At 48.2% G+C, this 13,922-nt stretch overlaps 1 protein-coding gene across 1 annotated transcript in view; it reads left to right on the plus strand.

Annotated features, from left to right (window-relative positions):
• LOC131290562 (uncharacterized) overlaps positions 1-13,922 on the plus strand; it is a 72,989-nt gene that overhangs the window by 28,779 nt on the left and 30,288 nt on the right. The window contains exons 2-6 of the mRNA XM_058319719.1: positions 7,924-8,115; positions 8,207-10,132; positions 10,163-10,496; positions 11,123-11,589; positions 11,655-11,741. Coding sequence (XP_058175702.1) covers positions 7,924-8,115; positions 8,207-10,132; positions 10,163-10,496; positions 11,123-11,589; positions 11,655-11,741 — 3,006 coding nt within the window. The remainder of the gene's footprint in view (positions 1-7,923; positions 8,116-8,206; positions 10,133-10,162; positions 10,497-11,122; positions 11,590-11,654; positions 11,742-13,922) is intronic.

Raw genomic sequence — 13,922 nt, forward strand, 5'->3', positions numbered from 1 at the left:
TCGTGCGTTGTCCGTGACTCACCCGCCACCCTTGGTTTCCCGGCGGACAAGACAAATGATCGTCCGACGCGGGAGGAGAAAAAAGGGCTTTCTGATTTAGCGATGGTTTTTCTTCTCATTGCGCTTTTATCTCCCGTATCCACGTTATCCTGCATGCTGTGTTTGTGTGTGTGTGTGCTTCCCATTTGAAACCGACCGACGCTCTCTAGCTCCTGGAGATTCCGCTTTTCCCTCGCTACGCACGTTCGCTAGTGTGCGCACTCTCGTCGTCATTCATCAATCCGATGTCTACCTCGGGCAACGTTAACTGTTCGATGGGGGGTAATCAGGTGTGCGACACGACGGGGTGATGTGTGCTGTCCTTCGCTGCCTTTTTTTGTGTGCTGCCCCTCCGCCGTTTCCATTAATGTCCTGCGGAAAACGGAACAGCTATATTAATGGAGCAGCGGGAGCAACCCGGAGTCGGAGTTTGAGTAATATCGTTGGGCGGCGCTCGAGCTTTTTAGTTTTGATGTGCGGCTACTGCGCTACTGGGAGCCCTCATTAATTTTACGCCAGCCTCTGATCTCCGAAGCCGCCTTTGGCACCCTTAATCCCTCGTGGTTCGTTCGGCGATTTTTATAAGCTTTTCTGCGCGCGCAGAAAAAGGGCCAAAGGAAAAAAAACCGAAACTGCCCGATACTTCGTTGGAAAAACGGGCCAAAAGAAACACACAGACACAGGTTGTGATTTTAAAATACACACTACGCGAACTTTGTTTGCTTCAATTGCTAATTTAATGTTTTTGTTTTATTTTTCTATCGTCAGATTGAAGACCCAATTTCCCCTAAATGTATGCAATTACACACTTTGTGAAATAAGAATATCACAAAGTAAACCGATCTAAACATCTACCAATCACGAACTGAAGTAAGACGGTTTAAAAAAAAGATTTAAGTTAAGCTTACGTCCTATTTAAGCGAACACAACAATAGCGAAGCAATGAACTAGAGAAGAACAACATCCAAAATCCTGCAGAGTTGTAACTTCAGGTGGAAAAAGGAGTAATCAATGTAAAAAAAAACAAAGCGACTAACGGTAATCAATTCGACACTAGAACACATTGCTTTGGAATTTAGCGATAAAACTTTTCTATTGTTTTGAAGATTTTTAAAATCTGTAAACGACTGCTTTTTATATATTTGCGGGCTATCTTTTGGCATTTTTAAATTTTGATGTACCTCTTTATCATAATCATAATGTCGTATTTCATAGATCTCAAGTAACGCCAGAAATTGATCTAACAGTTGTGGTTTTTTTTTCAAATTTTCCATAGGTTGTTTCTGTCCTGTGCTTTGTTCCATTATTCCATAAAGTTTTATATTTTTGTTCAATTTTTCCCTTGTTTAGGTAATGTTTTCTAATACTTAGACTTTGTTTTTGAAATTTTGGTTTTGATTATTCAACTTATGTTCGCATCCAGTGACGGAGAAATAAGTAAAAATAAAATTCCACATTTACGGAGCTCTTCCTGGTGGCAAGCGATGCATGTGATTGCATTGATTACGCTGCTGCAACATCGGCGCTGAAGGGGATGACCTTCCGTGCAGCTTTCTTTTCTGCTTACCCCGTCGCGCCTCTCCCTTCACCGGGAGGATGATGTCTTGCTCTTCCTTGCGCTATGCTAATCCGCGTCCAATCATGACCGTTCAATCATTCGTTCGTTTCGAACGCAAAGCAGCCGAAGGCCTCTCCTGTATGGGTGCATTTGCGGTTTTCGGGATGGCCTGGTGTAGCCGTTGCCGGCGGCGGCGTCTCGGTTTGGTACCGGGTGATTGATTTTTGTCTTCGTTCTGCTACACCGGAGTTGTTTTTATGCAAATGACAGCTTGGAGACAAAAGAAAAAAGCACCTCAAGCTAATGAGAAACCACCGTAAACAAGTGTTGAAGCATCTCTTACTATGTTCTTACTCTGTTTACGCAACAAACGAGGGAAGTTACTAACAAAATGTTGGAAGTTTTACTTAAAACTTAAAATTCACTTCAGCTAAGATGCACAACAAAGCTCTAAAAGGGCTCTAATGAAAATGTTACTCCAAAACGCAAGAATGTAAACGGGTGCAACAGTGAACCAAGTGAAAAAAAGGGCTTTACACATTGATTGGTTTGCTGCGCGCCTTCTCCGTTACAATGTGGTTTTATGTATGTGTATTCGGCGTTCGGCGTTCGAGATGAATTATCTCGCTCACCCTCACCCTCTCTCTCTCTCTGCGTTTATCCAATCTTTCATATTATGCCACCGAGATGACGCCAGGACATTGTGGACGTACCCAGAATGCATTTATGTGCTGAAACACACACACACACACGCGCGCGCGAAAAAAATGTTTTAACAGATAAAAGCAAAACTGAAACAAAAATTGATGATTCACGGAACCTGATGTCGGCGTGCGGAAATGCTCTAAAAACGCCAAAAAGATTAAACTTTGCGTTGTTTTTTTTTTGTCTTCCCTCCCCACCGTCCGTGCATCGCTCCGAGATGAAAGACTTCAACGGATCCGCAAGCAGGAAACCTTAAATAAAATTAATGCACATATCCCGAGCCTTTTTTCGTGGTTAATTTTTCTTGGTTGTGGAAGCATTTTCCCAGCGTTCGATTCGTTTGTCTGAATTGAAGGGTGTTTTTTTTTCGTCTACCTTTTGTTTGTTGCATCGCCCTTTCCCCCCCCCCCCCCCCCCCCCCCCCCTTTCCCTTCCTGCGTTCGCGCGCAATAACTTACTCGAGCGTCCTGCGTGTGAAGCGCGCTGCAATTGAAAATTATCAACCGTGATGAGTTAAAAAAGGATTGTAATTATCGTAACAGTGGCGCGGACCCCTCTCGCCGACTGATTTATGCCTTGTCCGCCGCATCTCCGCCAACTTCACCCTCCTTCTCTCCATTTCGGTTTTCTCCAATCCGGTGGGAATCCGGCGGCGAAAGATTGTAATCTTCCCTTTTGCGGTAGCAAAAGTGGCGGCAGTCGCTTTTTTTCGGTGACGCGTGTTTTTTTGTTCTGTCTCTTCTTCCCTTTTTTGTTTATAAATTGACGAAGGAAATCAGATTAAGCATTAAGTGTAACGCGCACAGCCGGTGGAAGCGATCTACGCACCCCCCCTATTGATTACTTAAAGCACAAATTCTGTAAGGAACATGAAAATGGCGAAATTCTTTTGCTGAAACTGTTGTATTCTTTGATTTATCTTTTGTATACTTTTCTCTTCTTTCTATTAACCATCACGTACTTTAATTGATCAATTTTTGATGTCCTTTTTCGTTTCCGTTTTACGGTTTTTATCATTTGTTGATAATTGTTCACACTAAAATTAAACAGAAAATATCCTTTAGCATGTTCCCAATCCAAGGTTCTCACTAGAGAGCTACCTTCAACTCCTTTACGTCAGCATCACCCTTGATTGTGACCTATGACACACTTATTGGATTGTTTTATGTTACTTCACCCGGGCAACGGTGATGCTTCAGCTTCTTCATCAATTGATTTACCATGACCATCATACATACACGTCCTCTGTGTGTGTGTGTGTGTGTGTGTGTGTGTGTGTGTGTGTGTGACGAGACATGTTTTCCTGGTTTTGCATTTGGTTTTCTGTGTTTTTTTTTTTTGCTTTCTTTTAAGTCCGTCTGCAAACGCGGTCAAGTTCCGTCCCGGAGCGAAATTGGTCGTAACTTGTTTTATGATCATCACCCCTAAGTGAATTATGTGCGTCGTTTGTATGCGTGCGAAAGAAGCGACGTCTTGGAAAGGTATCGATCAAAGCTGTTCGGATAACCCACCTCCCCCACGCCCCCTCCCCCCCCCCCCCCTTTACCTCTCCTTCCAACGGGTGTGGTTTGCTTATGAGTATTAAATTATTTAAATTCTTTACGACCGCCCGGACGAACCGGGGGGGGAAAAGAAAGGAAGAAAGGATGACCAGAGGTCCGTGTAGATGCTCGCGCGCACTCCAGTTGCTGCGCGCCCGGGAGTCTTATGGCGTTCTGGTGTTTATGCTTTACGACGACCTCGGCCGAACCTCCTGCGAGCCTCGACCATGTTTCCCTTCCGGAGGGATTGGTTATTGTTTTTTTGTTTTGCTTTGCTTTAAGCAGACCACAGCAGGAACTCTTCGAAGGAACTCAATTACCGGCATCCCATGTATTTTTTTTTACTTTTCGTTTCGTGTGTGTGTTGCATTTCACAAGCCTCTGCGCTTCTGCTGCGTCTAATATGTTCGCGGCAAAAAAAAAACAAGACACTGGAAACTTTGGCCCCGGAGGGAGGGAGTTCGAGTAAAGTTCGCGGAGAGCGATAGGACGGGCGGGTACGGATCCCATTTCCCGTTTTACGAGCACCTTTTACGATAATTTTCAAATGTAAATTATAATTGCATCCCGCGGTAATTACTTCATAAATAAATATGCCCACGGACCGTCGAAGCAGACCTTGAGACGGAACCCAGCAGCAGCAGCGTCGTAAATGTCGCTCGCGCAGCAGCTCCGGGTTCCGGGACGACAAGGCCTCTTCAGCGTTTGGGTCTTGATCCATCCGAGACAACGTCGGATGGGCAGACTGCCAGAAGCCGGATCGCTTTTTGGCTTCCTTCTAGCTTCCGACGTTAGATTAGGCCATTTCCCCCAAGCCACCCGGAGTTGCGGAAGGTTATAGGGTCCGAGGTGAGGTGAACGGACGAACTCTTCGACCTCGCCCTGCCGTAAAAATACAGCGTCAAACGGGAGACGCTGTAAAGGAATATAACGCGCGTCGTTTCGACTCAACAAGGATCAATAAATCAATCGTACCGGGAGATGTGTGGGAGATTTACAACGCTCCTGAGTGCCGCATCCGTGCTCTATCGCTTTATATATATACAGCGAAGGAGCGTTCCGCGGGGATTGGTAGACCGGGATCCGGCGGCGAAAGATTGTAATCTTCCCTTTTGCGGTAGCAAAAGTGGCGGCAGTCGCTTTTTTTCGGTGACGCGTGTTTTTTTGTTCTGTCTCTTCTTCCCTTTTTTGTTTATAAATTGACGAAGGAAATCAGATTAAGCATTAAGTGTAACGCGCACAGCCGGTGGAAGCGATCTACGCACCCCCCCTATTGATTACTTAAAGCACAAATTCTGTAAGGAACATGAAAATGGCGAAATTCTTTTGCTGAAACTGTTGTATTCTTTGATTTATCTTTTGTATACTTTTCTCTTCTTTCTATTAACCATCACGTACTTTAATTGATCAATTTTTGATGTCCTTTTTCGTTTCCGTTTTACGGTTTTTATCATTTGTTGATAATTGTTCACACTAAAATTAAACAGAAAATATCCTTTAGCATGTTCCCAATCCAAGGTTCTCACTAGAGAGCTACCTTCAACTCCTTTACGTCAGCATCACCCTTGATTGTGACCTATGACACACTTATTGGATTGTTTTATGTTACTTCACCCGGGCAACGGTGATGCTTCAGCTTCTTCATCAATTGATTTACCATGACCATCATACATACACGTCCTCTGTGTGTGTGTGTGTGTGTGTGTGTGTGTGTGTGTGTGTGTGACGAGACATGTTTTCCTGGTTTTGCATTTGGTTTTCTGTGTTTTTTTTTTTTGCTTTCTTTTAAGTCCGTCTGCAAACGCGGTCAAGTTCCGTCCCGGAGCGAAATTGGTCGTAACTTGTTTTATGATCATCACCCCTAAGTGAATTATGTGCGTCGTTTGTATGCGTGCGAAAGAAGCGACGTCTTGGAAAGGTATCGATCAAAGCTGTTCGGATAACCCACCTCCCCCACGCCCCCCCCCCCCCCCCCCCCCTTTACCTCTCCTTCCAACGGGTGTGGTTTGCTTATGAGTATTAAATTATTTAAATTCTTTACGACCGCCCGGACGAACCGGGGGGGGAAAAGAAAGGAAGAAAGGATGACCAGAGGTCCGTGTAGATGCTCGCGCGCACTCCAGTTGCTGCGCGCCCGGGAGTCTTATGGCGTTCTGGTGTTTATGCTTTACGACGACCTCGGCCGAACCTCCTGCGAGCCTCGACCATGTTTCCCTTCCGGAGGGATTGGTTATTGTTTTTTTGTTTTGCTTTGCTTTAAGCAGACCACAGCAGGAACTCTTCGAAGGAACTCAATTACCGGCATCCCATGTATTTTTTTTTACTTTTCGTTTCGTGTGTGTGTTGCATTTCACAAGCCTCTGCGCTTCTGCTGCGTCTAATATGTTCGCGGCAAAAAAAAAACAAGACACTGGAAACTTTGGCCCCGGAGGGAGGGAGTTCGAGTAAAGTTCGCGGAGAGCGATAGGACGGGCGGGTACGGATCCCATTTCCCGTTTTACGAGCACCTTTTACGATAATTTTCAAATGTAAATTATAATTGCATCCCGCGGTAATTACTTCATAAATAAATATGCCCACGGACCGTCGAAGCAGACCTTGAGACGGAACCCAGCAGCAGCAGCGTCGTAAATGTCGCTCGCGCAGCAGCTCCGGGTTCCGGGACGACAAGGCCTCTTCAGCGTTTGGGTCTTGATCCATCCGAGACAACGTCGGATGGGCAGACTGCCAGAAGCCGGATCGCTTTTTGGCTTCCTTCTAGCTTCCGACGTTAGATTAGGCCATTTCCCCCAAGCCACCCGGAGTTGCGGAAGGTTATAGGGTCCGAGGTGAGGTGAACGGACGAACTCTTCGACCTCGCCCTGCCGTAAAAATACAGCGTCAAACGGGAGACGCTGTAAAGGAATATAACGCGCGTCGTTTCGACTCAACAAGGATCAATAAATCAATCGTACCGGGAGATGTGTGGGAGATTTACAACGCTCCTGAGTGCCGCATCCGTGCTCTATCGCTTTATATATATACAGCGAAGGAGCGTTCCGCGGGGATTGGTAGACTTTCTTTCCACAAAGCTTGACACGAATAGAAATGGCCGGTTTTTGGAAAAAGTGACACACATTGCAAGTAACCTCAAACTACTTTAGTTACATGTGTGCTGTACCAATGTCCAGAGAAATCATCATCTAGCGTTATTTTTGTCGACTGGAACCTCAATTCCTGGTTATCAATTGAATATCTTACCGCTAAAACCTCAATTCTTTAAATAGCGCATCAATGTTTGTCTCTAAGAGGTCTCCTTTTGACAGAGAGCATCAATGTTTGCCTAGAAGGGATCAAGTTTGTGTCCCTGTTTGAAAACAAGAAAGTTGAACAAAGCTTTGGTTAGTCTCGACCTAAGCTCAAACAATTATAAACAACCATGTTTACAGACACGAGTACATTTTTACTTGATTTTCTTTTACTCAACTCGATAAGCGATGAACTCCGCGATAAGAATTTTCATAGAAGCTCTCTCACCAACTTCACTTGTTTCGTTTGTTGTTGATACTCCGGCGGTAGATGTGTCAATTTTCGGACATTATTTCTCATCAACAATGCATAGTTTCTGTTTTGAACCCATCTATTTTAAATCAAAACAAATTTTAATCTTCTTATTGAAACTCTTGCGAAAGAATAAACATGAAATTTGAGCGAAAAGTAAATGACTACGAGACAAAATACGTTTGCGTTAGAGATAAAACTGTTTGCTTTAGAGACAAAAGCTATAGAAGATAGCCTCTTATATCTTCCTTTCTTTTCCTTAACATAGGCAATGCCTGGTTGTCAAATTGTTCGCGCGCACAAGTTCGCAACGTCTACGGCTTGCTTTACATCCAGTATGATTGTTGTCAAATGACAACGTTGACAGGACTCCAAAATGGTGTGATCGGATGAAAACCATGATAAAGCTTAAACTATTACTTGGGTTGTTACATAACCTACCTTGTCGAACGCTTCGGTGAAGCTTCCCCGATGTACGCACAGCTGCTCATATGCTTCTCTTCCGTTTCGTTGTTTTCTTTTCGGTGTTTTCCCATCCAGGTTGTTCTATCGGCCTGTTCGTCGTACTTTCAATCGCTATTCCTCGACCACCCGGCCCGGCACCCGATTGTCATACTGAAGGACGTTCGCTTCGCCGAGCTGCGCACACTGATCGAATTCATGTACAAGGGCGAGGTAAATGTCGAGTACTGTCAGCTTTCGGCACTGCTAACCACAGCCAAATCGCTGAAGGTAAGTTGCTTCCCTCCACCGCTCCGGTTCGGATTTCGCGTGCAGCGATGAACTAACGCGGGATGTTGTTGTTGTTTACATTCGACCGCAGGTCAAGGGTTTGACGGAGATGACCAATCAGAGCAGCCCGCTGACGGAGCCGAAGCTAGAACCAGAACGACTGAGACCGCACAGCAGTAGTCATGGCGTCGGTGGAAGTGGCGGCGGCGGCGGAGGCAGCAGTAGCAACAGCAGCAGCAACAGTGCAGCAACCGGAGTGCTGGCAGCATCGGAGGCCATCCTTCCCACCAACCTCTCGACCACGATCCCGACGGCCACCATGGCGCACTTGAGCAGTGGGAGTGCGGTAGGCGTAGGCGTAGGCGGCAGCAGCAGCAGCACCACCAACACCAGTAGCTCTTCCAACACCGACGTCACCACGACCGCTCCAAGCGTCACCCACAGCAGCAACAGCGGCAGCACCAGCGTCACCACGATCACCGCCTCCACCGGTGGCAACAACGATGCCCCTGGCGGCTCCGAATCGCTGGACGCTGGCGGTGCACTGGACACCAAACGGTCCCATCATCACCAACATCATCATCACCATCAACATCAGCAGCAGCAGCATCATCCTCACCTGCACCAGCAGCTGCTGCTCGCGGAGCAGCACTACGCGCCGCATACGGCCCGTCTCACACCCGGCGGCGTTGCGGACCTAACCTCGTTCGGCAAGAGCCACCCGGGCGGGGTGGAGGACGAACCGGAAGCGGCCCGCTGTCGGGGTTCGCCGACGCGCCTCAAGCTCTCCCCACCGACGACGGGAGGTGCACCGCTCTCGCTGACTCGCAAGGCTCCTCGTGATAACCCGCCGGTGGGTGCGTGCTCCTCCTCAGCCTTAACCTCACCACCACCACCACCACCACCAACGGCGGCGGCGGGAGGCAGCGTGGCGGTGATATCGGCGCCATCAGCCTCCTCATCAGGGTCGTCGAAATCAACCAGTTCCTCGTTCTCCTCGCCCACCAGCCGGCCACGGGCCGTTTCGTCCACGACCAAGGATGGGAAGGCGACCCTAGTGTCGCATCCTACCGCGGGCGGTGACGAGGGTATCCTGTCGTCGCAGCTCGCCGCCGCCGCCGTTAGCAGCGAGAACGATGGTAGCGCAGCAACGCCGCTACACGAGCAGGAACCACCGGAACACGGCGACGATGACGACGACGAGGACGACGAGGACGACATTCACCATCACCCGGAGCAGCACCCGCACGGTGAACAGGGTGACTGCGATGGCGATGCCGGTGGAGGAGGTGAGAAGGATTCGGAAGGGCAGGCACCGTTGGTGGCGTTGGCGGAAGGTGCGACTACCAGCATGTCGCTCGCTGAAGAGAGCCACGGCCGGGTCGGCGGGAAGTCGACGGTTGTTAGCAGCAGCGGTGGAGGAGGAGGTGGTGGCAGTGTTACCGACAAAGTGACCAGCGACGGCACGAGAAGCATAGCAAACGCCGACGAGCGAACGACAGCTGAGGGAAGGGTGATAACCACCAGCAGCTCCACCGCGAGCTCGACGGAACCCCCGCCACCGAGTAGCACCCCGCCAAGGGTGAAAGGTGGTCACGGCACCCGGCGCACCGTCTCCCGGAGTCCCTCGGGGGAGGCTGACCGTCCGGTAGGCAAGTCGAAAGAAGCGCTCCTCGTCACCGACGACGATGACGTCGATGAGACGAGGGTCGATGGTGCGGCGGACAATGGGGAACCAGCGGACGAGCGTGCACTGATGGCCGGTCACGGGCGGCACGAGCTCCGGGTGGGAGTAAGATCGGCCGACCGTTTGGAGCAGCGCCGTCGACGCCTGAGGCCACAGCAGGTGCAGGGAGAGCAGTGTGGCTCACCCAAAGGAGGGGGCGATGAACCGCTGATGGGCGGCGGTGTAGGTGTGCACATAGTGGACGACGATGTGGTCGTCGGTGCCGGTGCCTACGACGATGACGACGACGACGACGATGATGACGACGACGACCACAACGACGATGATGACGTCGAGGACGACGATGACGACGATGCGGAGGGTGCGGGTCCGCACGATCTGCACATCTGCAGCACGGGCAGCACCGGCAGTGCGGGCAGTGGCAGTGGCATCCTGCGCCACGGGCACCGGCACCTCAATCTGCTACATCTGGCTGGTGGCCACGCGCATCATCCGACTCAGCTGGAGCTGCTCCGGTCGGCCGAGCAGCATCACCAGCAGCGGCAGCTGCTCCAACGCAGACGGCGCTCCTCGGAGGACGACCTCCCGCGACACCACCACCACCACAGCGGGACGACGAACAACACGCACGCCAGCTTCACCAACAACTCCGACGACGAGTATCAACCGCCGGTCAAGATAAAGCACGAAGTCGGTACGTACGAGCTCGGAGGCCTTAACCTGCACGTGAACGATGATGATGATGAGTGTCATCAGCCAGCAGATTAGTGATGAGAATAATAACTCATCTTACAGATTAGAATCAGATTGAATAGCCTCAACGTTGAGGTGCTACTACTCGACACAAATATCCAGAACAGGGATTCAAATCCCAAAAGAGTGAATGAGTCATCCTCAGTCAAGTTATAATCTGTAGCAAGGAATCGGAATCCAATCAGAGATTCAACAAACTTCTCTCTTCTTGTGAGATTCGAGATTCCTTTTACGTATTCAAATCTTCGTTGCGACTAGAAACTCTTTCACTTGGGATTTTGAAACTCTACCTGGGATTCGAATCCCTCATTGGGATGCACATCTATGTGACATCTATTAACTCTTTTACTGCCTCATTTGCTCTTTTGCCATCCGATTCCCTTGAAAGGATTGAAATCAAAAACAGAGTTGCACAAACATTCCGCGAGGATCTAAATCCATCAACTCAATAGTGAAATTCGGCTCACACTTCGTTCTTAGTCAGGAACCACATCACTGCACCAGATAAGAACAATGTAACGATACTGATTGTTGATTCCCCTTTTGCTCCGCTTTACCCTACAGCAGACTTCTCCGCGTTCCCCGGACTGAACATGACTATGGGCACGACCAGCGCGAGCACAAGCCTTTCCGCCGTGCTGAACTCCACTCCCGGGACGACACCCGGGAGCCTCCTGCTCGCTACCGACCTGAGGCCATCGTCCAGGGGTATCAGCGAGCAGCTACTCGCGGCGACCACCAGCACCACCAGCAGCAGTACCGTCACCGGTGGTTCCTCCGCGCAGCTCTCCTCGATCGAAGGCAAGAACGGTGAGCAGCTGCAGCAGCAACATCAGCGCAGCTCCCCGCAACACCAGCAGCACCATCCGCACCAGCGGTTGGGAACTCACCGCGCATGCGAGTCGTCGACGGCCGTCTCCGCGGCTACGGCGGCGGCGCTGGCCGTGTTCAACGCGAGCGGTCTGTCCAGCCCGCTGCCCGAACCGATCGCGGGACCCTCCGGCATGATGGGACCCGTCCAGCAGGTGCCTCTGGTTCGTAGCAGCAGTACTTGTTTACCCTTGCGACACTAACCTCACTTTCTGTCCTTCCCAAACAGTCGCTGAAGAAGGAGATCGACTGGGACCGGAGCGACGACAAGTCGTCCGGCGAGAGCTCCCTAGACTTCCGCCATCCGCACGACTCGGTAAGTGGCCGAATCGCCGGCAAACACACCTCTCCTTCTTCTGCAATGCCTTTCACTTGTACGTTGTTGTACTCAAGCTCCACCTTCCTTCCCTGGGGAAAGGAACTCCGCTAGTCCTCGTATAGTTGTGTGTGTGTGTGTGTGTGTGTGTGCGTGCGTGCGTGCGTGAGTTTCTGTATGTGTGTTTGATGTGCCTTCGCACAAGTGTGTGTGTGTGTGTTGGTGGCGCAGATATATGGAGTGCAAGCTAAAAACTTCGGACTAGCAAAGGAGGGCAAAGCAAGTGGAAATAGTCTCCGATCGACTTGCATGTGTTATTTGATGTTTTGTCGTTGTTGTTGTTGCCGCGTGGTGTGCCTACCTACGCCACCCGGTCGCCAACATTTATATGCGCAACACACACACACACACGCGCGCGCGCGGTACAGCCTTTATCAATCGTATATCAAATGGTAGCTCTCTGTTGTATTTCCAAGTTGTTTTCCTTTGTTTTCCTTGTGTTTCTCGATATGTTTTAAACAGTGATCTCATTGTTCTGCCAATTTTTACCTACAACTACTACTACTACTACTACTACTTTACCATAGATGTGCGTGTTTACGTGTATTGTTGCTGTTTTATCGAGACATTGAAGTTGTAAATGGGAGTGTTATTGTTGTGTTGCCCGGCCTCGCCTTCGCTTGCCCCTTTTTGCGGATGATGCGTGTGTTTGTTTGTGTGCGTATGTGTGCGTGTGTGTAAGGCAGGTCAGAAAGAGAGAAAAAGAGAGTAAGCGAGAAAGGGAAAAGGAGCGACTACTACTTATTGACTACTATTGTTTTGACATTCCATCCGTGTGTTTACATAACGAAAAACTTCATCAAAGAATCTGAATCTATGCTTCTTTCTAATGTATGCGAATACATTCGTGTGCATGAACTGAGTGGTGCTCCATGTGCATAATTCTGTCTGACTGGTGCATGGTGTAACGTCTGGCGGAAAATAGCAATATTAGATACACGAAAACTCCCAGGAGACGTCAAAACATCAGAAATTTTGTATTCTCGTTTTGGAGAAGCAGAAACTTTTCGAATCAAAGTACTTCTATACAGACTCAAATACACACCTCGTTTAACCTGCTCAGGAAAAACTCGTCCAAGCATAGAAAAGAAAAATGATGCTGGTTTTACTTTGTGGCTTTCGATAGCAACCCTAGTCTAAAAGTGAATACAAAACAAAGAAACACATCAAAATTGTCGGATCTATCAGTAAGAATGCATAGAGTAGAACCAGGATATCGACACAGAGGATCACATAACTAAACACATCAAAATCCTACCCTTCCTATTCAAAACAACACGTTCTGCACAACAAAAGGTGCCAATTGTGCGTGTAAACATCCCCATTCGCAGCAGTTCTTATTCCTGCTACTTGTCTCAACGTTAGAAACGCTAGTGTTTGTCTGTGTTACTTGTGTGTGGCAGGGTCTTTGAACAAAAACCAAAAGAAATTAAGGTGTTGTAATCATATCTTTATTTTATACCATACACTATTGTTTATCTTTGTTTATCTGTCTGACACAGAGCCATGCATGCGCCTTTTAAGTTTTGTGTTCCCCATTTTGTCTAATTTCCCTCGTTCCGATTCTGTTCTCTCATTTCCTCCTCCTTCTGCCTTGCCTTGCTTTGTTTTACCTTGTTTGACTATTGATATTGTTTTCTTTGTATCTGTGTATAAGTGTACATTTTTGAATGTTTTTATCGATGTCTCACTGTCTCTGTGTTGTTTCTGTCGTTTCTGTACGCCGTGGATATCGTTTTCGGTCCTCTTAAATGTATTTTCCTGTGGAAGCGTCTTGATTAGTTGGTTCTTTTCTCTTATCCGGGTAATTAAGTCCATTATCTCATTGTGGCACACGCTGGCAAACTTGTGCAAACAGACTTATTCGTATTACAATCGAAAAAATTATTGCAATGGTACAATGCTATATGTGATGGAAATTTGGTTACCAGAATTTTTGTTGCATATTTTTATTTAGTCGTTTAGGGTTTTACTCTTGAAGTAAAATATTTTGAATACACTTTTAGTCACATCATTCGACTATCAATCGTACGATTTGATGGACGCGGGCAATGCTTCCTACAGCGAGCTGTCATTTACTGTCGCTCGTCCGTTTTTTTTTTGTGTTTGTCGTTCAACGCC

This window comes from Anopheles ziemanni, chromosome X (assembly GCF_943734765.1).
Source record: "Anopheles ziemanni chromosome X, idAnoZiCoDA_A2_x.2, whole genome shotgun sequence".
Lineage (NCBI taxonomy): Eukaryota > Metazoa > Arthropoda > Insecta > Diptera > Culicidae > Anopheles > Anopheles ziemanni.